Here is a 24,205-nt window from a genome sequence, read left to right as displayed (position 1 = left end):
TCGTTTAACAAATAGATATATCCGTTAATCAAAATTCACTAGATTAGCTGATTTTAACAAAAAAAAATTAAATAAAAATATATATTTACGTTGATCGACTTATTACTAACCTACTGTAAGTTAAATAAATATTTTATACTAAAATTACCCTTATAAAAGTGAATATATACTTCGTCATATGCATTAGCATGTGGAGATATATAAGCTAACTTATGGCCCAAGATATTCTCTACTCTATCTAAAGCCCAAAATCGGAAGAACACAAAGAGAGAAGGCGTGGAAGTTTATAGAACATAATAGAAAAAGCTACCAATTTCCTTTTACTTCCCAAACTACCCCTTCTCGGTGTCAAAAGGACAGCTCTGTCCTTACCCATGTATATCAGTATGGTTTTCTGCAAACATTCCAACAACAAAAGCGAAAACTTAGTTCATTTACAGAAGAATCTGTTTGCTTTCTCCATTTTTAGCGAACAATTAGTACGAAGTAATCAGGAAAAATGACGAGACCTGATCAAGAAGCGATCGACACTTTCATGAGTATTACCGGCGTTTCTGAAGCCACCGCTATTCGAAAACTTGAGGTAGTATTTACTGAAAGTCACTGCTGTTAATTGATGTATAATGCTGTTGTGTTTTTCTAGTTTAGTTTATTGATTTTTCTTTAATTTTTTCGATTGGTTTGTTTTAGTTAAATTTTGATCAGTAATATGCGGTGGTTGCTTGATGGTAAAGCTGCGCAAGTTTTGGTTGCTTGTAGGAAGCTAGGGGTTATTGTCCCTACACTTCTGTGGAAGAGTGGATATAAACATCCGTAGTTGTACAGTAATTTACGTGCATATTTTCTTGCGTATTGTGGTGGCGTGGAAGTGTGATGTGGTGGAGGTTGGAGGTTACTGACTGAAGTAATTGTATAGTGAGCATTTGATCGGTCAACTTAGAACTGTTGAATGCAATACGGAATGATGTTGCTTATTCTGCTGAGAATTGTCAACTTCACTGTCGGTGGGTTTAAACTTTAAAGAATGCAATACCCTTGATAGGAGATTTAGCCAGATCATAGAGGGCCGTGTCATTTTTGTAAGAGCCATAATTCTTGGTAAGTGCTTGTTGTGTTTTGTTAGCATCAAGGACGATTTATGCTATGCAACCAAAAAGTCTGTAAATCTGGTTCATCAATTCCATTCTTGGATTTGAGAGCAGAGGGGCTTCGTGAATTTGATACTGGATGACAGTGAACGCGACACCAAGAAACAGATGGGATAGACTGCTTGGTCTAGTTCTCATAATCGTACACATTCGTCCAAGTAATATTAGTTTTTGAGACTGTCGTGTGTCTTGCTCATACTGCATAAGTTTTGCATGGAAGTATGAATATATATTTACATATATGGTAATCTTAGAGAAGAAAAGGTGAGAGGCAGACAAAGACAAAAAACAAGAAGATTGCTATAGAACAATGGTGAAAATGAATTGCAGGTTGATGTTGATATTGTTGGAATGCCCATGTCCTGATTTTTCCTTAAAAATAATTTATCCCTTCAAACACGTCATTTGCATTCCAACCTTGTCCAATTATAATGTCATTTGCATTCCAACTTTGTCCCATTATATTTTTGTTTGTTTGGCTGGCGTACATATCAATTAGTCAATTAGTACTTTCCGTACATTATGCTTAGTGGATAGATCAGTGTCCAAGTTCCGTAGATACTTCATGTTCTCTCTCATAATCTTCTGTTGGAAGCTTGAGAATAACTTCCTTAGAAGATACGGAGCTAGAGGTTAGGAGATTGATTGTTTGTGCTCCATTTCGTGCATTTTTAACAATGTTTCGAAACCCACCACTGCAGGTTAACTAACATTTCAAGGGCAATGACAGTAGCCATCCTGGATTTTACATCCTTATTTGGTGATCTTTCCTTGTAAATTTCACAAATGCTCATTTGTAAAGTTAGCTTATCAGTGCAATGTTGATGATTCTGAAACAAAGGCATGCATAGTAGTCATTTTGGCATACTAATTTTTGCGGCCAATAAGTGTTGAGACACATTCAGCTATCATGCCATGATCTGAGCAAACTAAGTTGGTGAATTCAACCGGACTGAATTATAGTTACAGTCAACTATTCAGCTATCATGCTTAAGAGCCTTCAAGAATCGGCGGAATTTTATATCTAGAATAAACAGCCGTTATTTTTAAATTTTCTGCATTACATTATTTTGTATCATCATTTGATTTTGATTTAATAGCTCATATCCTTGGTTGATCAGGAACATCATGGCAATCTCAATGAAGCTGTTGATGCACATTTTAGTGAAGGCGATAGCGACCCGTTAGTATTTTATCATTTGTCTGAGGCCCGTTCTTCCTTCATTCTTTCTGAGTAATAAATTTGATGGTTCACATTAATATCTTCTGTTATATCTTTGTGTCTCTACATTCAGAATTCAAGCAGCGCCTTTAACTGCTCCTCAAGATGGCATAATGGATGTGGATGACCCAATACCATTCGAGTCCCATAGACCTCTTTCTTCTCTTTTCCCTTTTGCCACGGATTTGAATCCTTTCTCTCTCCTCAATCCCAACTTCACCAGAAGTTTATTTGATAGTGGTAATGCAGCAGCTCGGTCACCTTTTATCTCACATCCAAGAGAGGTGAGGGAGATTCCAATTGAGGTGAAAGATGATATTAGAGAGTCCGGTCATCCTGGTGGTGCGCCCACCATTGAAGACGTCACTGAAACTGCGCATGTCCATGACCCAGAAGTACGTGGAACTGTTATCATAGATGAGGAAGATGATGATCATGATCATGATGACAAGAAAAGTTCTCCTGACCCACTAGTTACACATGCTGATGGACTTGGCTCTCGAGATAGCTCCACAAATTCAGGACCAGGCGGTCCCACTATTATGGAAGTGCCTGACTATGAGAATGATATAGAAGACGAAATGCTAAGAGCAGCCATTGAGGCTTCCAAGCAGGACACTGCAATGTTAAATCAACAATCTGATGAACATCTTGTATGTGATATATTTACAAAATATAATTTGCTGCTGCTGTTGAACTATATGATTTTTATTAGTATTGGTTGTCACCATTGGTATAGGATCTTAGAGATTCTGTTCCACAGCCTGGACGGTCTTACTTGGAAAATGCTTCACTAGCACATGCAGTTTCCTTGTCGTTGCAGGTTTGATCTTCTTCTGCATCACAATTTGAATCTCAATAATAGCTCTAGTTAACACGAGCTGAATTTAGACTGCAGAGCAAGGAAAAGTGCTCAGGGAACTAGAAAGGAAGGTTGGAGCCTCAGAAGTAGAAGGGTTGAAATCAGCTGCACCAGAAAGGACGGAAAAACTGCCGTCAAATGGATGGTAAATGCTTTTTTGTTGATAGGCTCATTCTTTCATTATTTGTTGCCGCATGCACAGAGGTAATGTGTTACAGGACCTATCTTTCTTCAATACACTGACACTCTAGAGGACCATTGTTATTAATTGGTTAGGTTATTACCAATTATAAAATCTTTTTAGTGTTGAAAGCCTGGGGACAAGAGGTAATCGTAATTCACTAAAGAAAATGTGTAAGAATTGGAAAATGTGAATACTAAATAAGAAAATACTAGGTGTTGGTGTGCAAAGTATCCATACAACAATAGCAATGTTGTGGAAGAATGAGATTGTCAACCAAGTACCCTATGCTTTTCTCTCCTAGTAGCCTTTGCAGTCTTTAATTTTCTTGCTCTCTTCTATATTAATGTATTGTCTAGTGCAGTTCTTTAACCCAACCCATTTAGAACGTAAAAAATTTTGAAAAATTAATATGATTAATATCTGATAGTGTCTCTCAGTGTTCAATGATATCTTCAAGACATTCTCTTCCCTAGTAAGCATTTGAAATCTGTAGGCAATCTCGGGTTGAAGTTGGGAACACATCCCTGGAAGATGAAACTGAAGATGTAGAAGAGCTGCCTCTTGTTAGACATAGAAGGAGATGTGTGTCAACAGGTCCTACCAGCACCGCCAAAAATATTGAAGATATTGAGGTTACTGCATCTTCAAGTCCTCTGTGCCATGATAGTATTCATCATTTGCAGCATGATGGAAGTGATTTACCCTCTGATGAGGTAACCTTTTTGTCCTAATTCTTGCTCATTATTTATTCAGTCAGCTGGAAAGAATAGAGTCCATTTCTTATGAATTTAGCACAGTAATAGTTGATGCTTATAACTGTATATATGTTTAAAGTGGGGTGGCATCTCATCCGAGGAACATGATGAAGCTTTAATGCTTGAGGCTGCAATGTTTGGTGGTATCCCTGATGGAAGTGGGCATCGTTTCCCTCATGCAAGTCATCAGCTTATACAGAATGCTTTAGGCACATCTATGGGTCATTTCTCCAGGCGTACTGCTCGTCCTCCATCACCTTCTCTTGTCGCTCAACGATTGATCAGAGAACAACAGGTTCTTCTTTATAAAATTTTAGTGCTGCTAAATTTTTAGCTTGCCTTGACTACAAACCTCTAATTTTTGCACAGGATGATGAATATCTTGCTTCCTTACAAGCTGACAGAGAGAAGGAATTGAAGGCCAAAGAAGAGGCTGAAGCTGCAGAGAGACGCGAGGAGGATGAATTGCGCAGGAAACTTCAAGAGGAAAAAGTATTGAGATTCTTAACTTGATGATTTTAGTTTGTGTCGCTTTAGAACTTGCTGATCATCTACACTTGCCTGGATTAAGGCTTTTTCTGGTCCAAGATGGTCTTTTATGAATTTTAGATACAAAAGTTATATTACTTATATATCAATCATAACTCCAATAGATATCTTCTTGTTGCTATTCGTACTACCATTGACTATTTTGCCAACAGCGTTAAGAAATGACAGTGTATGCTTTACGTCATTCCGGGAGGTAGACCCCACATGGGAATCAAGCAGCTATTCTTCCCTTCCCTCATCCTTTTCCGTTACCTTGAAGATTTAAACAGAATGCCAAACTTGCAGTAATCAACTTCCTAACTCCCTTGCCTCTCTCCATCACAGGTTTTGTCCTTGTAGCAACAGAACATGCTAAAAGCATTAGTAATAGAATTGATTCAGTATCTCCTTTGACGGTCATATCAGACCTATACACCTCATCTTTTTTTCGGTTAATTTGCGTTAGATTGGAACATGGCATGAAATGGACCTTTCACAGGGCGTAAACTACTTCTAACAAGTCATCAGCAAGTTAGCATTGAAGTTTGGGTTTTCACTATAGATCATGCAGAGACCTAGAGTATTTTTGTCATTTTTCCAGAGATAAAATGTCTGTGATGTTCAGTAGGATTTATTATTAATTTTAATTTCCAATCCGCTTGATTTTGTTGGTTGTCCTGCAGCAGATGAATTTTATTGACTTATTTATCTCTACCTTCTATTTCAATAGTAATTATAAGGTGAACTAGAGACTTCTAGCCAAGGGTTCCATGCCATTGCGTCATGTGCGTAGCTAATGTTATGCTCACATAATTTCTTTGTGGGAGAGTTCTGGACCACATCTGTGGTTTATCAGCTTGGTTTGTGGGCTGAGAAAGACTGGTGAGGTGATTTTTCTCTGCACCAGGGGTTTTCAGCCACTTTCTGCATTTCACACTTAAACTTAGTAGCTTTACGTCAGTTCAGCTGTTAGTGGTTTGCTTGTAATTTGAACAAAGATCTTGTACACGAGGAGCTGTTTGTACATACTTCTATTCTGTGAAGACACTGATGCATGTCCACTTGACGAAAATATGGCATCAGTTTCTATGCTTTTATCTTTCGTAACTTTGTTCTTGTTTCCCTATAATTATAATTCCTGCAAATGCAGACTGGATTAACAGGTTAATTACTGATTTGCGTATGTAAAGCAAACAATTGCTGATATCCTTGCTAGGCAAGATCAGATTCAATAGAGTAAGTATGAGGTGAATTGTGTACTAGGCTAAAAGTAATTACTGCAGTTGAGGCCATCTAGGCATTCCTTCTATTGAAAATCATGTGTTACTGATTTACATAATAAACAAACCCAGATGAGACACGGTAATAACCAAGGACTTCTATCAATGATGTGTTGTAGTCAAAATATAATCTTAATTTAGTCCATGTTAAATTATATAATGATCAGTTTTTTATCTGATTATGTTTTAATGGGTATTCTCTTGATATGGAATCATACTGTCATATAGTTGGTCAGATCAAAAGGTGAATCAAGGGATCAACTATATATGTGATAAAGGTTCTTTTAGGTTATAATGTTTCTAAATAGGATTCCACATTTTTGTGTGAAAGAGTTGAGAGTTGATTTTTGGTTTTCCTAGATACTTATTTTGTCTGCATCAAATTCTTTCGTCACACCAGCAAATTCTGCTTGGTCTCAGTGATCTTGTTTTTGACTTGTTGGTATCACATAACCCATTGCCTTTCGTTGTTTCCTAGATTTGCTTATTTACATTTGATTTGTAGATTTCATATTTGTGAGTATTACAGGGTCAAATTTGGTTTCGTTATCCATGGTTATCGGCTTGCTTTTGTGATGGCTCTTCCATACCTTAGTCCAATCTATGCAGAAATAAAATTAAAGCCCTCAAATTGATGGTGGTTTCCAGGAATTACAGCAGTCTCCAAGTCAAACTCTCTTTTCCCACATAAGACTGGTAGTGCTTGCACAACTTAGCTATTAAGTTGGGAACTCAAGTGAAATTTGATCAGCGAATGGAAGTGTCCCTCTTTTCTCATGTCAATTTATGAAAGGAGATTATAGTTCTGCAAAAATGGAACAATTTGTAGCCTTTGGGCTCATACTTTAGGGATTGTGCCCAGTGCTTGTATTATGTTTTTGATATCTCAGTGATCTAAATGGAGCGCTCTTCCAATTTTTTTGCAATCTTTGATAGAATGAAGTACTTTTGGCTCCAGCAATGCTCATGTTTTGCTGTTGGCCTTGGCCAGGAAACTGAGACACAATTGACTGCAAAAGAAGCTTCCCTTCCTCAGGAACCAACACCAGATGATGAGAATGCTGTTACACTTCTTGTACGGATGCCTGATGGAAGTAGGCGAGGGCGAAGATTTCTTAAATCAGACAAGCTACAGGTTATCTTTGCCCTTATTACATAAGCTTTCCTGGGGCTAGAGTAGAAATGCGAGATGCATACTTAATATTTGTGTAAAATTATGTATTGTGGGTATTTTATGCACATGTCGATAGGATAATTGAGCATGCGCGGAAGGATCAAAATTTGATTTTAAAACCAAAAAAATGTTGGTTTTGTTTTATAATCAGGTTCAATTTTTTAGCTTTAAAGATGCAAATTAGGAAAATGTTCTAATAGCAAAGGAAAAGAAAAAGAATGAAAGTGACACATCCAAGCAATGTTTAAAAATCGGACCGTTGATCGAACCGACAAATTGATGGGTCAAGGGTTACTAGTTCCACTGTAGTTGAACGAGTGATGTCTTAATTATATTATAATAAAAACTATGTATAAAATTATATTAAAATAATAAAAAATATAAAAATATAAATAATTTTTCAAAGTTAGTAGGAAATAAAAGTATACCAAAATTTATCAGTATCAGTATATTACAGGTTTTAGGTCAACAATAAAAATAGAAGAATTGCAAATAACAAAAATAACAAACTATTTACCATTATAATTAAGTTATAACTAAATTTGATTTTCGATAAATAGTAGCATGGCCATTCTTAAAATAGTATATATATTTTATTTTATCATAATGTGCTTGTTGGTTTGTTGGTATTTTTCTTAATTTTCATATGAAATGTCATGGATACAATTGCAAATTGTATCAATTTTAGAAAATTTTATGAATACGGTTTACTTGATTCAGGACTGGGTCATCGATTCAACTTACGGTTCAAGTGGTTTTCAAAAAATAGAACCAGTTCAGTTTTATGGGTTGGACAGGACCATTTTATGGACTGGTGACAGTTTTCACCTGTCCGACCTGCTGGTCCTGGCTGGGGTTTAAAAAATTGCATCCAAGATTGATGTATCCTCAATCCCCTCCGTATTGTCCAAGCAACTCTTTTCATGTTCTGTGGGAGTTCTCTTAATAGATGATGGGAAAAACAACTAATCAATTCCTCCTCATCTTCAGTACTATATTTCATGTTTTCAGCCATCTTATCCTTTTGGTTAGTTTTGTTGGAATACATATTTAAATACAAGATCTGTTGTGCATGGACCTCCTTGGAAATAGTGTAGTTATACTTTAGCCCTTCAAATTTGTCAATTACAGTTATACCCTATTTGTGGAAATAGTCTGACTTGACAAATATATTAAGATAACTAACAATGAGGATCTATATCTTTTTCATGTTCAATGATTATAAACTTAGAATAGTACGTAACTGTACTGACGTCTTTTTTTCTATACATATATCTCTACAAGTTTCAACTCATTGCCCAGAGTATTTTTTTAGCTAGTAAAATATCAGGACCATTGGATGAGGACCTCTGTCCGAAATACCACCAGTAGAGGTGCGCTTGTAAATGGAGCATGTTTGAGGGGTGTAGATGTATTTTTGAAATTAAAGGGGTATAATGTAATTACCCTATTTCGGAGGGAGTTTAAGCGTATCAACCATAATATGATGACCGAATAAGATAGAATCTGACACGCTTTTGTACCTCGGTCGTCCCTGGAAAATGTTGTGTCTCGCTCTGGATGTCATTTTGTATGTATTTGATGGCTGCAACTCTGCTTTAGATGGTGAAATCTTATTTAGCATGTTAAGGGATTTTAAGCTGATAGGATTATCTGTATTGTGGCACAGTGTCTCTTTGACTTCATTGATGTCGGCAGAGTGGTCAAACCTGGCAGTTACAGAGTGGTAAACTTTTTTATCATTATCTTATTATTGCTGGTCAATCTGGTTATGCAGTTAATAATTAATCAAATTCTCTTTTGTTCTTGGCATTGATATAAGCCCTTGGAGCATAACTGATGTCTTAATTTGGTGTTGTATCTTGATTTAGGTGAGGCCTTATCCTCGACGTGCTTTTAGTGATGGAGAGAGTACCTCAACTCTCCACGAATTGGGTCTGACCAGCAAACAAGAAGCCTTGTATCTGGAGTTGATATAGTCTTTATGTAGGCTTACTTTGTAAAGTTTCTAAGGATGCAGGCTGAACTGTGCCAATTTACCCATACTTTCATAGTACGTCGCTTTTGGTTGAGTGATATTAGGGCTGGTTCTTATAAATTGATTCAGAGGCATCTGATGATTCTTGCTCATGAATTTATAGAACCTCATTGGTGTAGACATGTAATCAGCTGGAAAACGATCCTTGACTGCACTTTCTATAGTTGTGGTAAATGTATATATTTGCCGATCCCTGGTCAAAGGTTAGAGCATCGCTGCACTATTGCTATTAGTTTACTATATGCTTGTCGTGAAGATAATTTTTATGCTGGACTTGTGGTGTCCGCCTCCTAACACTTCTCGCACGCCCTAGGTTTACATATGATAACATCAAAGAGTGTTGGAACAGATTTATTTCGGTTGATGAGCCGATGCTAAAAATGAAGCTCTTCTCCTTCTTTTCATTTTTGTTAATTTCTTTCTGGGTTGATTGATGGATGACAGGATTAATTTTGAGAAGTATGAAGTCCCCAACAGTTTTTGTGTCAGACGATAACCGGATAGGGAGAGGATGTTCATTAAATTCGTAAAGGATGTTACAGAAGTGTGTGGTGGCCTCTAAATTGAGAGTGTTGTAGAGGGAGAGACAGGAACAACTTCTTGTCTTTTGAATGCATTAATTTGTTTGTCTTTTCCGTTTTGCCCTTTTGTCGGAAGGGTCGTCTTTCTTTTGATACGTCTTCAGTGTATATCCTATGTTGTTGGCAAGGCATGGTTCTTTTGAGTAGGACCACTGCCAGTTCCGTCTATACAACAAACATTTTCACCCAGAAACTTTCAGCATAATTTTGAAAGTATGACAGACATCTTACTGAATTATATAGAATTGGAGTCCGCTATTTATTCTTTCATCTTTCTCATCAATTTCTTTTGCTCCAGTTAGTTTACTCATAGAGTTCATGTGTTTGAATCTCGTTGTAGGCTTAAAATATTATTTTGTTGTGCAGTATGTATTATTTACGGTATTTATGATAAATAATGTCTAAATGTTATTTATCTGATTTTATTGATGTCGTGATTGACTACCAATCCAAATACTACCTGATGGTCTTACCTAAGGCGGAATTAATTGCAAGTAGAATGTTGGGTCTAAGTGAAGTGTGTCACATATTGGTAGACGAGTAGTGCTTTGAGATTTGGATACATTAGGAGGCTGCTTTCAGATTTTCAATAATTATAAACATTGATTTATTATTTAAAAAATTTATAAATATTTCGTCTAGATAATTTTAATGTGGAAGGTATCTGTTAAAAGGTCGTTAATTTGAGAAAATATTTATAATTTTTTAAATAATAAGAGAGTATTTATAGTTATGATAAATTATATAAAAATTTGTGTAATTTATCCTATTTTTATTGCTTAATATTGTACTGATTTTCTTAGAGTTTATTTCTCATAATAAGCTTACATATTTATGAGATATTTTGAAGCTTATAAAAAATATTAGATCCTATTTGGCAATTAGACTCATTTACTAAATGGGATGGAATTATGGGATAATTGATTATTGCATGATCATGATCACGATAAACTGTGATGTATTTGTCATTTAATAGGTAATTTTTCTTATTTGATGCATTGTTTGATTGTTACCAAATATATTTATTTAGTGTTTACTTTTTATTTTTATGACATGGAATAAATAGTGAAATAACGAAAATACTCCGTAATAAAACAAAAATATCAATACCACTTGTCAACTCGTGAAAGTAGAAAATAGGGAAATAAAGCATGCCAACAAAAATCTCTTCAAGTGGTCGAAGACGATGTTAACGTGTCTTGTCATGAATAGTTAGCTTAGCCGATATTAGGGACTATTAGGTAATCGTCTCGGACAATAATACAGATTTTAGGCCAAAAATCCCATTATACCACAAAGGTTGGATCGGAATCCAACAAGCAATTCAACAATTTTTGAATCAGACCTTCGAAAACGACCAATCAAATTTGAATTAAAGAGTAGATTACTAATTTAATTTTTAATAATAAACGTGGTATTTAGATAAAATAATATCATAAAACTCATAAAAAATTAACAACAAAAAATTTGTAACTAATATAATCAAGATTGAGAGAATCTCTTAAAATACTAACAACAAATTAGGAACTTTTCATCTGTTTTAAAAAGAATACTTATAAGCCTAAAAAATCTTATAAACCCATTTATAAAAAAGTTTATCAAATATGTTTACTCAAACTCCTTACACAAAATTATTCACTTAAAATCAATTTCAATCGAACTAATGCTCTGAACAAAACAATTAACTCATGCAGTTCTAATAAAATTTCGAGATTGCAATCCACATTTATAAATAATATATGATTAAAGCATGTTGTCCAACATATCTCCAACAAGAATGGATATGTGCAGTGAAAGTGTAATAACATAATTAGGGGCTTTGTCCCATGTGTTAGAGAATCAAGAACCAACGTTAATGTCCCACTAATGTACTTAACCAGAGGGGTTAAAGCTGAATGGAAAATTATTATCCAGATCAAATTAATCGTATAATAATTATGATATAATTTTTATATAATTGATTAATTTTTTTAAATTATATATTGATTATACGATAGATGTATTATATTTATCATATAATTGATTTAAATCTGATCAAATTTAATTGCGGTTAAAATTTTGTAAGTAGCAGGCACAGTTAATAATGATTTTTAACCGTATGATTGTCAAAAACCATGATGGTTAAAACCAACGGTCGAGTTTGCAAAGTGTGAAAAAAAAGAAAGAAAAAGAAAAAGTGGGGGGTGGGGGGGGGGGGTGTGCACGTGCGTCGTACGTGGTTCAGCAGACTTCCCCACCCAAGAACTGTGTCCCCGCAACTACTCACCAACTCCCCTCAACGGTCATATTTCACCGACATCACAACGGTCACATTTCTCCTCCATTCTCGACCCTCCGATCCTCATCCAACGCCCACAAACTGGGACTCCCCCACCTTCGCTTTTTTACCCCACCCATCAATTCTTTAAGGTAAACTTGATGATAGCTATATAGAACAAGAGGGTGTCTCGCGCACACACATCAGTATATAAAAACTGAGCTGCGTCTGGTTTTATGGCTTTTTGGGTTGTGGGGTTCTTGAAAACTGACTGAAAATTGTTGGTGGGAGAGGGATTAATGGCCTTTTTGTTTGTTTTCGTGCATGTTTGAGGGGTTTTCGAGCTGGGTTTTTGGTTGACTGATTTAAAATAGCATGGAAGTTTTGAGGGTTATTATGTGTGGAGTTCTTGATCACTTGTTTTCTGTGTTTTTCAGCAGCACATTTGAGCAAAGATGCGTCATTTGCAGAGGTTTCTTGATGAAAAATCGCGTTTCTTGCGAATGATTTGGCTTTGAAAGTTGAGGAATCCGATGGTCTTTTTTTTAGGTAGGTGTTGATATATATATATATATATATACACATATACATACGTACCAATGTTTTGTTCAATTCTTTGATTCTTTTGTTTTGGTGGGTGTTGTTTTTTTGTTGATAATTCTTTATATTCTTTGTTGCACATAAGCTTCTATTTACGTATTGATATCATCATCATCATCATATAGGACACGCACAAGCATATATACACACAGACACACGCACAGACACAAGCAGGAGGTGGCTTTCAGTTGTGTTTGTTTGATTTGTTTCGACATCGGATTCCAAATATTTGTTGTGTTCTTTTTTTTTATTGTTTTTTTGTTTCATTTTCTTGAAACTCACACACTCACTATAGAAAACATTGTTCTGTTTCTCTTGATTTCTCCTCATAATATAATTTGCTTGGAATATACTCTGTTTTTCTACTGTAAATGTACACTGTCATTAGTTTGGATAGTATAGATACAAAAAGAGAGAGATAGAGAAACATAGAAAGGATTGAAGGGTGGGTGAAATCGGAGTTTTATAGAAGAAAAGAAGGCCTAAAATTGGTTAAGTGTCTGAAGAATGTTGGCTGGTTGTTCTTCTACATTGCTGTCACCGAGGCATAGATTGAGGAGTGAAACATCTGCACAGTTTCAAGCTTGTCATATCCCTACAATGAGCACACAAAGATTGGATTTACCTTGTAGTTTTGCACGTAAAGATGCGTCTAGATCGCAGCCGGTTAGGCCAGTTGGCCTTTCGATTGAGAAGCCTATTGAAGCTAAGTCTTCTGGTTGTTCTCTTAGGCAGAATATCAAACTTCCCCCTGTTGCAACAGAGGGTAGGAGGGAGAAAAAAGATGAATTTTGGGAGAAAAGTAAGAGCATCAAGAAGAGGTATGCAGGAGAAGTGTCGTATGATCATGAGGAGAGTTACACGAGTAGAGTGAAGAGGAAAAGGGGCAATGGGAAGTCCGATGGTTCGCCTGTTGAAGAGGGGCATTTGAGTTTAGGCCAATTTAGCAGTGACAACTTTTGGTTCCATCCAGGTTTCAACGTGCCACGGTCTGTTCCGCAGGTTACAGGTCTCAACACAACTCAAGTGCCTTTCTCTCTTTCATGTTCAGGAGAGGAGGAAAGGGTGTGTTTTGTCCCGAGCGATGTGGTAGCGCCGCCTTTGCCCCCTCTGTCGAATATCCCTTGGTTCGACTCTGTTGTGACTGAGATTACTGACTTAGGGGACAAGAATGTTGAGACAATCAAGGGTCCGGAGAAGGAGGCCTCAGGATCATCAAGTACTTCTTCTGGGAGTCAGCGTTTGGTTCTTGGGCTGGGCGGCAATCCCGTGGAGCATGAAATTGGGAATGGTTCATCTCCACGTAATCCAAGTGAAAGTACGGAAGTCATTGTAGCAAGGCATAATGGGGAAAATAACCACCTGGAACACGATTGTCTTGAGCTTGTGAGCTTACTTGTGGCCTGTGCTGAACAAATAGGCTCAAAGAACATTGCCGCCGTAAACCATTGCCTTGCTAGGCTAGGGGAGCTTGCTTCTCCATTAGGCTCCCCTTTACACCGCCTTGTTGCTTATTTCACTGAGGGCTTAGCTTTACGGGTTGCAAGACTTTGGCCACATATCTTCCACATTACCACCCCTCGGGAGCTCGATCGGGTTGATGAAGACAGTGGCACTGCATTGAGGCTTTTGAACCAGGTGAGCCCAATTCCAAAGTTCATCCATTTCACATCAAACGAGATTCTGTTGAGAGCTTTCGAAGGAAAGGATAGGGTTCACATCATTGATTTCGACATAAAGCAAGGGCTGCAGTGGCCTAGTCTGTTTCAGAGTTTGGCTTCCAGGACTAATCCTCCTAGCCATGTTAGAATTACCGGTATAGGTGAATCGAAACAAGAACTTATTGAAACAGGTGATAGACTAGCTGGATTCGCTGAGGCATTGAATCTGCCGTTTGAGTTCCATCCAGTTGTTGATAGGTTGGAAGACGTAAGGCTGTGGATGCTTCATGTTAAGGAGAAGGAAACCGTGGTTGTGAACTGCGTGTTCCAGTTGCACAAGATGCTCTATGATAGCACAGGAGGAACGATAATGGATTTTTTGGGTTTGATCCGGAGCACAAATGCTGAAGCCATCGTTATGGCTGAGCAAGAAGCATCCCACAACGAGATCAGCGTGGACGCAAGACTTTCCAATTCATTGAAATACTACTCAGCTGTCTTTGACTCTGTCGATTCAAGTCTTCCATTGGACAGCCCGGTCAGGATCAAGATTGAAGAAATGTTTGCACGTGAAATCAGAAATATCATTGCGTGTGAGGGACGAGACAGGTACGAAAGGCATGAAACGTTTGAGAAGTGGCAGCAACTGATGGAGCAAGGGGGGTTCCGGTGCATGGGAATAAGTGATAGGGAACTACTGCAGGGCCAAATGATGTTGAAGATGTATTCTTGCGAGAGTTACAGAGTCGATAAACGAGAGCAGAATGGAGCCGCCTCTCTCACCCTGAGTTGGTTGGATCAGCCTCTTTACACAGTCTCAGCATGGACGCCGGTCGACATTGCAGGCGGCTCTCAGCCAAGTTGAACAAGAACCGTATTCTTTTTCACACACATACATGATTTTTAGTTCCGTTGTCGTATACGATGACTAGGGAGTTAAAGTTGATCATTCTTTGTAGGTAGAGAAATATGTTATCATTCATTCTTTCATTATTTTCTGCTGCAGATAAGATTTGTTTTAAGGTAGAAAGGAAATTACATGTTGATGAACAACACATAGGATGTCAATGCAGTCTTGGAGTAGTTCAGGCAAACTTCAGGTTTTATTTGTAGCGTTTGAGGTTGTTTGGTTTATAATTCTTTCATTCTTTATGTAAGCTGGTCAATGTGTTCTTTTGTTTCAAGATTATAGTTTGGAAGATCTGAATATGAATGAAGATTCCTTTTTTCCTTTCTTGTTCAAGTTTTAGTTTCTTTGATTATTTATCTATACAAATATATCAATTAAAAAAAGTGTACACTAAGTGACGATTTTGACACCGATGCACTAAATTTTTGTAACTCCAACAGTACCCTTCAACTGAAAGTAAACGAACTAACTTATTCAACTTCACAAGTTTTATATTAACTTGACTGCGTACCAACTGATCTATCTTACATATATTTATTTTTATTTATGATATAGTTTAAAGTGTGAAAAATACTATTTATAATATACTCGCTAAACAACGTGTCATGATTGTTAGTATTTTGTTATTAAGTGAGATGGGTCTGTCTCACATATTTTCCTTTCTTCTAAAGAATTACACACATGTAGAGTGCGTAAGAAATTACTAGTTTATTTACAAATAGAATAAAATTATATTAATATACCCCTTCAGTTTAGGCTTTAATTCTTACTGAAAATTGGTTGTATTCATCAATTTTTACAATAAAATACCTCTTTAGACTCAATATTTCCAAGGGGGGTAAGGGGTGTTAAAAAAAGAACTAGTAAATGGGGCACGTTTTATGTATGTACATAATTTTTTAAAATGAATAAAAATAAAATATTTATATAAATTGTATTACTAGTTTTTGTGATTTAAAAATATAAATTAATATAAATATTTTTTATTTATAAAAAATTGACAAATAAAAATAATATACAAAGTAGGAAAATTAAAAAAATTGCAGGAAAAAAAATAACCGCCAAAAGATAGTTATTAAGAAAAACCATGATAAATGGGAAAGTTACGAAATAATTAATTAATTAATTAATTTATAATTTTAAAAATAAATGACATACCAAAATTAAGTCAGACACTAAAAACGTGCTCTCGCTTTATATATAGTATAAATTAACAAAAAATTTATTTTATTAAAAATGAATAATAATTAAAGTTCATTATTTTATCTTTTCTCTTTTTTTTTCCTCCCAAAAAAACACATATCGAAGTTATGAGAATGTAAGAAAAAGAAATAGGGGGCATCCTTTTTTTCAATATTGTGTATTTTTATAATCAAAAGTCGTATCTTTTCCAAAATTAACAAGTTCATCATTTAAAGGGGATGTTGATGCAATTTACCTCAGTATTCTTGTAAATTTTACCTTTGAATAGGAGTGTTCTTGTAATTACAACCTATAAATTTGTAATGTCAAAGAACATAGGATATTTGTGTAAATTCGACATAACTCTGTAAGGTCTCGGTAAAAATATGATCAATTTACCTCAGTATACTTTTAAAATTTCGCCTTTGAACACAGAGAGTACTTGTAACTACAATTACAATCTAAAACCTTATAATTCACAAAGAACAGTGGATATTCGTGTAATAAGACATAATTATATATGGTTTTAGTGTAATTTGTCCTCAACTTTTTCTTTGAGCTATATTCAGTCAAATTCAAATTAATTACATAATGCATGTAATTTTTAATATATATAAATCTCTTATAGTGCATCTGACAAATATAATAATTAAATTGTACCCTAATTAATTAGGTATAATTAAATTTTATATTGGCAATAATTTTTCTAATTTAGGCAGGCCACAATAGTGAAGTTCTGGACCTAATATTGGAGCCCAATGGGCCATAGCAGCCTTTGGTGATAGCCCAAATTTTAATAATCTAAAATTTTTGCATCCAAATACTAAAGTGGAAAAATTTACCGTCGCATCTCCTGGTATAATTGTAAATATATCCTTGTTATTGGGGAATTATAAATACCCTTATGATTTTAACGTATCTCTAACAACGAGACTACTCTGTTAGCATCCGTTAGGTTTTCGATTAGTTTTTGTGGTGAATTGATCAAAATATCCTTTTGCATTATAAGTTATAATTTTATATGTATTTTATAATTCTTAGAAAATAATTTTATGGACTAATATTAGCTATAGATTATTTATTTTACCCACCCTCTACCTTCGCAAATATTTTTCTTTCACTTTAAAAAAAAATCAGTAAAGGTAAAGTACCAATATTTACTTTACTGTTTGAGGGCTACATAATTATCATCTGAAGGGGTTATTTATAATTTTTTATAATCGGGGGCATTTTTGAAAAGGGTTTTTAATATAATTTCTAAACTTTGAGGGGATATAAATATAATTATTGTGACGTCCATAGGATTTTATACATAATTGAGACTAATTGATAATTATTAAAAAATTTGAACTTAAATTATAAATAAATAATAAGTTAAAATTGGAATATATTAAAATTTGAATGGAGTAAATTGAAGCTTATTGAAATATTTGGGAGAAAATTTTATTAATTAAAAAAATCGAAAGGAGGTAATTGATATTTTGAAAAAAAATTAAATTAAAATTTACAAGAAAACATAAAGAAAGGTGTGGAAGTGGCGTGGGAGCCACTCACCGCCTCACCTACAAATTCACACACTAGATTGACGTTTGGTAAGTTATTTTTTATTTTTTAATTATTATTAATTTATGTAATTATATTATTTGATTAGTCTATTTACTAAATATTATTTATATTGTTCGATGTACTGTTTAATCGAAATTTTTTATGAATTTAACTATTTAAATTAGTATTGAATTAAATATCTTATTTGATTTAAAAATATTATAGTTGGTTAATTAAATTATTAGATTTGTTAGATTTAATTATTACTACAGTTAATTTACTCAATTCCATCAGTCCTATTAATCAAAGACTTAATTATACATATTGGTGTTTAATTAAATTATATAGTAGCCAGGAATTGTTAGAAAATTCATAAAAATATGCGGGAAGCTATATTTAAGAAATATTAGAAACTTATATTTAAGAAATATTATGTTATTAAAAAAAAAATGAGATTATCGTGATAATTCAATTTAGGACTGATGTTAAGAACGATCATTATGAAGATATAAGGGGTTTAATTAAATGAATTCTTATGAGTTAGTTGATAAATTAAATATATACTTGAGAAGTTTAGAAAGTGTAGTTATTTAGAAGAAATTGGAACGGAGAGTTGAATTTCGATATATATAAAATATAAAGGATTGGTGAAAATATATATTTTATTTAGAATTTAAAATATCTATAATGTATTAATTATATTTATTATTATTTACTATATATATATATATGTATAAATTATATTTATTATTATTTACTATATATATATATATTTATATGTGGACATTATATATTGGTTGTTTATATATTTGATAATGGACTATTTGTTGGATTACCTTGATATCTGTGAAATTGTTATAATGTGTTGTACAGACATAAGATGAACGATTATGTGATCGTATAATTGATTATTGAATGAAAAAATTGAGAAAATATAATTAAATAGAATTGAGTGATAAAGTTAATGATATTGTTGTTGTGAATTAGAATAAAAGATGACTTACTTAACTGGGGCATACTGCAATGGCTTTTGATGATATGATTAATGACGAGCTATGTGCTATTATCGATCAATAAAAATTATTTGGCATGTCATACGAGCTGTGTGCGTGTGAATGAGTGAGACGGGATATCATACGAGCTGTGTCCTATCAGTGATGATGGGGTATCATACGAACTGTTTGCTGTGTGGTATCAATAATGATGGAGTATCATACGACTTGTGTGCTGTATGATATCGAAGAAAAAAATAGAAAAAGTATTGTGATTGAGATGATGATGATGATAGCCGACAAAGGCCATTGAGTGATGCACTCCAATTTGGTTAAGTAGTGCTATAAGGAAATAAACGATAACATCAGATATTATATTGTGGATGATATATGATTGTAGCCATGTGTTATGTCTTACATCTACATGATTGTCTTATGCTTGACTGGCTGCACATGTACATATATAGAGAGACTGGTTGGCTATACTTATTAAGTAGGCATATAGCTGGCTACGACGTTATTTTCCTTTAAGGTTGTGTATATGAGGGACATCTAAGGAGGGTAGATATTAACTGTTAACGATGCCTATTATCTCGTAAGATATTTATATATTATATTAATAAAAAAAAATATTTTATAAGAGGGTTGTAATTAAGGAAAGAGTATAAGAATTAATGGTAATTAAGTATAGTGTTTTGAAAAATGAAGTAAATTACCCCCTAACAATGGTATGAATATGACGATAATTTGCTTTATTTTTTAAAATACAGAATAATTTGCTTTATTTTTCAGAATACAGAATAATTTGTTCTTTCATTTTCTACAGAGGAATTTTTACTTGTTTTTCATATTACAGGAGAGTAAACTGTATTTTTCCCTAATCCTAAGTAGTTGTGAGAAGAGCCTGTAAAAATAAAAACGTAAAGATAAATAAATAATTTCTTCTTTCAAATTTTAATTACAAATAAAAAAAACAAAATAAAACACAAGAATTCAATTCCAATATTAAAATCAAAGACACCATTATTAAAATAAAGATAAGATTTAGGAATTACGATCCCTAAAAGTGTTAAATATGTCTCGAAATTCTTTCACATTTCAAATCGGTATCATAAATATCTAAATATATAATCAGTATTCAAATTTGGTTTGATTAATCAATAACCAAATCTAAAAATCGAACCAAAAACTCGTATCGAATTTTCGATGCTATCCGAAATTCAATTTCATCATAGTTTGGTTTGTTTACCAAATTTTGCTTTGTTTACCAAGTTGCATAAATCATCTTGACGTGAAGGGTGCGTTTGGGTATCCCAAAATGACAGGAATACACTAAATTATATTCTTTTCAACTCAGGTAGCCTGAACTCAATACGTGTAGCATTTAAGTCCTATCGAATAGATTCTGACTTTGTTGAACCCTAAGTACGAATTCATTGTGAACACACAATCAAAACTGTATTAATGGCTCACGTGCATTCGTACAATTCGGTCATACCTATGAATACATACCCTCCATACTTTCTGGTACAACTTTTACATCTATAACTATCCTTACGAACGCCACATCTAAACAATCATAAAGCATTAGAGGGGCTCATGTGCTCTGTCTTGCAAGCTTGTTCAATTGACGAGATTCCCACCATCCCTTTTTACTATCCAACGAAACCACAACTAAGTGAAGGGGTTTGGCAGAATCAGCAGGGAAATAAGAGCCTATTGAGCTCGATTCCAGTCCGATTCTGTCAAATAATTTGAAAGATACAGGATACATGGAAATCGAAAGACAAAAGTGAAATACCATTACTTTTAACATTATTTTACTTATTTAAAAAAGAATTAGCCTATTTTTGAACTATTTAGACTCTAAATAGAGAAGGAAATCATGATTAATAATAATAATAATAATAATGTAAGATTTTTTCATGTAAAAATCAGTGGTGCAAAGATATTTTTGGTCCTAACTGATGTTGGGCATGCATTATTATGACATAAGTAGGGTGGGTGATGGTACTTTCTCACTTGGACACGACAACATCAGAGGGGGACAGAAGTTGGTGTTAGTTTTCCTAATCATTGATTTATGGTCGTCACTTGTAATTATCAATGATGTAATCATTGTACTATTTTTTCTTCAACAGGAATTATTACCTAAATAATATTCTCCCAAGATTGGCCTTATTTGCACACGAGGTTTAATTTAGTTCACGAATATGAACGATACTACTATTTTTAGTTTGGATTGTATTTACATCACGAATATAGAATATATTTTTTAAATAGATTACATATGTTTAAATTCTTCTTGAATGAAGATTTATATGGCAGAGAATTGTTTATCAAGAAGGTCTCGATTATAGCCCTGATGCCTACATTAGATAGGGTTGTGAAGGAGAAATACTTAGAATCGTAAGAAATATTAGAGTAGCAAAAGTTGTACTTGATGCATGGAAGACGGATATTCATAGATTTCTCGAGTTGTATGGTTTCACGTAAACCACAAATCTAAGAATGATTAGTTGGTCATGGTGAATCTTTACATAGTCGAGTTTGGATAGGATCGAGATCAGAACGGAACGGCCCAAACTAAAAATGCGTGGGTCCTGACTTGTCCATAGTTTGAATTAATTAAAGTTGAAGGCAACAGTTACGATCTTCAAGAGATTACCCTATATCGATGAGGTTTAATAATTATAAGGTTATGAATTTAAATCCCATCTATGTGTTGGTAAGAGTCTACTTTAATAGCAGTTGTTGATTAATGATAAATATTACCAGATTGGTGATAATTGATATCTTAATTCTTAAATTATTAATATTTAAATTCATGATATAATTGTACTTCGATTCATTTAAAAAAATAAAAAAAATATCCACCCCTTTTTAATTCAACCACAGGTAAAAATGTTCCGTAACTTAAAGATGCCCTTTTAATTCTACATTTAGCGCACCAAATTGGTATTGGTAAATTGTTAAGAGCATAGGATATTTTAGAAATTTCACATTTAGCACATCGAATTATTTACCTTAGGGGGCTTATGCTGAACATAGAAACTCGTTCGTTGCACTAAAAAATCTTATAGGTACTTCTAATACAAAACGATTCGTTTTTACCAATTGGGCCAACATAATTGACTGTTGACATTTTACAGCCACTAGAAGAAAAAATACAATTAGCTACACTTTAAAGGCTCTGGATTAAAGACGTCGTAAAAAATTATTATTAACCATAGTTAGATAAATTGATGTAAAAACTTAGCTTATTCAATATGAAAATTATTGTTTGCCATGGTTAGGAGTCAAGATGCACAGTGGGTCAGGTTGGGCTACCCTAACCCAGGGCAGGATTGAACCAATAAAAAATGAGTTGGTTCGACTCAGGCCAATATCTGGGACTAGCCCAGGACCAGGACCACCTAGTCTTGGACCGGGCTTGTTGGCCTTTTTTTTTTTGTAAAATAATGTATGGCATATAATTTTTATTTTATTCTTCTAAGTTGACTATTCTAATAGTTTTTTTTTTTTATATTTTTGAAACTCTAAATCTTTTGTCTTTATTGTTCTACTTCTAAATTTTTAGTACTTTAATTAAATTAACTCTTCTTTTTTTTTTTCCAAAATTTATTTTAAGTTCTTTTTAAATTTATTATTGTAAGCTTGTTAGTCAAATTATTATTTAAATTCATTATATATTCTTAACTATTATTTTTCTATATATAATTTTTATTGCGATTTAATTTATTATTTATTTATTTTATAAGACAATAAAATTTAAATAATTATTTATTACAAGACCTCAATATCAATAAAATAAAAAATAAAACAAGCACATATGAGTCTGATGAAGGCCTGGTCAGGGCCTCAACCGGGCCAATACATGGGCTAGGTTTGGATTTTAAAATGAACCCAATTGGGGCCTATGCCCAAGACCGGCCATGAATAGCAGAGGGCCGAGCTTTTTTCGAGCTGGTCCATGCCGATCCTAGGCCAACCCACTATACACTTTGAGTTATGAGCCATTGCAAATGCTTTTGCTATGGTTTTTTAACCATGATAAACATTTTAGCCACATTCACAAAAAATTAATAGTTAACAATTGTCAAGTAACTATAATGAATGAATATTTACTACGACTATTTATTTTTCATCATAACAATTAATTATAATTAAAAAAATTAATTAACAAAATTATGGCCTAAATAATATTCTCCCAAACATTGGCTCTACCTAAATTCAATTGCAGGGACAAAATGATTTGAACTTGAAATCAACCATAAAATTGAGTGGAGTTAGACATGATAAGCCATTTTGTAATTTTAGAACAATGGGAATGAGTCCAATTCCAGGTATTGGTCCCCCCTCAATGTTCCCTGATATTTATACTTCATATATCTTTCCTCAAACAATTCACCTTTTTTTTTTCTTTAAAAAAAAGATAAAAATATATTATTATGTCGATATTGTTATAAAATAAATAATACGTTAGTTCCATCAACATATCGATACAATTAAGTAAAATAAAATAAATTATAATAATTTTACATAAAGTGCAATAAACACCCACATATTTGACAGAGCTCGAACCCATAATCTTGAATTTGTTTATAAATCCCTAATCTTAGCCATTAAGGTAATACGGTGTCTAGCAATTAATGCTGACTTTTGAATTGGCATCGAAATTTTTAATAAAAGTGAACATTTATGATATCTTTATACAAATTAATTTTAAAAATAATGGTTAAAAAATTGATAATGACGTAAAATGATTGAGTGAACCAACGGAACACGTTCGACAAATAAAATTAATATTAAAGAAAATGACAAATTTCTTTTGAGTATTGATTAAAAATATATATAAATATAAAATTTTGAAAAAAATAAAATAATTAGGCTTGTTTTCATTTATTTCGCGTATGTCTTTTGGGTCATGTGTAATAAAACAAAAAAAACTTTTTAAAATATATTCTAATTAAATTATTTTTGGAATTTTCAATTTTTGTGGGGAAATAATTAAAGGCTGTGGGTTTTGCTAGGGTTACAGCCTCTACTTTTATTTTATTTTATTTTTTATCAACATTTTTAGACATCAACTTCAGTCATTCTCTTAAGGAAATTGACAACCTCAGAATAATGCTTCAAAAATAACTACTTATAAAAGCTTTCTTGCCTTTGGAACTAATTTGAAATGCAGCCTTAGGTTGTGTTTGGATGATTGATTTGGAAATACACATTATTATCATTTATAAACATGTCTTTAACACTTTTCAGTAAACCTAACTCATCTTT

General features: G+C 33.6%; 2 protein-coding genes across 2 annotated transcripts; both read left to right on the top strand.

Moving 5' to 3' along the window:
* The first annotated feature begins 346 nt into the window (after positions 1-346).
* Positions 347-9,393, top strand: LOC105157473 (plant UBX domain-containing protein 8). The gene is made up of 11 exons (XM_011073882.3): positions 347-583; positions 2,270-2,331; positions 2,444-3,023; positions 3,110-3,193; positions 3,262-3,377; positions 3,910-4,129; positions 4,251-4,466; positions 4,541-4,663; positions 6,971-7,114; positions 8,823-8,879; positions 9,025-9,393. Exons 1-11 carry the CDS (start codon positions 500-502, stop codon positions 9,130-9,132), a joined length of 1,794 nt encoding a protein of 597 aa, XP_011072184.1. The 5' UTR covers positions 347-499; the 3' UTR covers positions 9,133-9,393.
* Positions 9,394-12,189: 2,796 nt separating this feature from the next.
* LOC105157467 (GRAS family transcription factor) lies at positions 12,190-15,520 on the top strand. The gene has a single exon (XM_011073876.3). It carries the CDS (start codon positions 13,137-13,139, stop codon positions 15,153-15,155), a length of 2,019 nt encoding a protein of 672 aa, XP_011072178.1. The 5' UTR covers positions 12,190-13,136; the 3' UTR covers positions 15,156-15,520.
* The last annotated feature ends 8,685 nt before the right edge of the window (positions 15,521-24,205 follow it).

The sequence above is a fragment of the Sesamum indicum genome, linkage group LG1, assembly GCF_026168435.1.
Source record: "Sesamum indicum cultivar Baizhima isolate 11 linkage group LG1, ASM2616843v1, whole genome shotgun sequence".
NCBI lineage: Eukaryota > Viridiplantae > Streptophyta > Magnoliopsida > Lamiales > Pedaliaceae > Sesamum > Sesamum indicum.
Note: the sequence above shows the minus strand (reverse complement) of the source record. Positions and strands in the feature narration are given on the sequence as shown.

Coding starts and splice junctions, on each gene's coding strand:
- LOC105157473 (XM_011073882.3), top strand. CDS start 500: ATGACGAGACCTGATCAAGAAGCGATCGACACTTTCATGAGTATTACC. Junction 3,378..3,909: donor AAACTGCCGTCAAATGGATG/GTAAATGCTTTT, acceptor TGAAATCTGTAG/GCAATCTCGGGTTGAAGTTG. Junction 7,115..8,822: donor TTAAATCAGACAAGCTACAG/GTTATCTTTGCC, acceptor ATTGTGGCACAG/TGTCTCTTTGACTTCATTGA.
- LOC105157467 (XM_011073876.3), top strand. CDS start 13,137: ATGTTGGCTGGTTGTTCTTCTACATTGCTGTCACCGAGGCATAGATTG.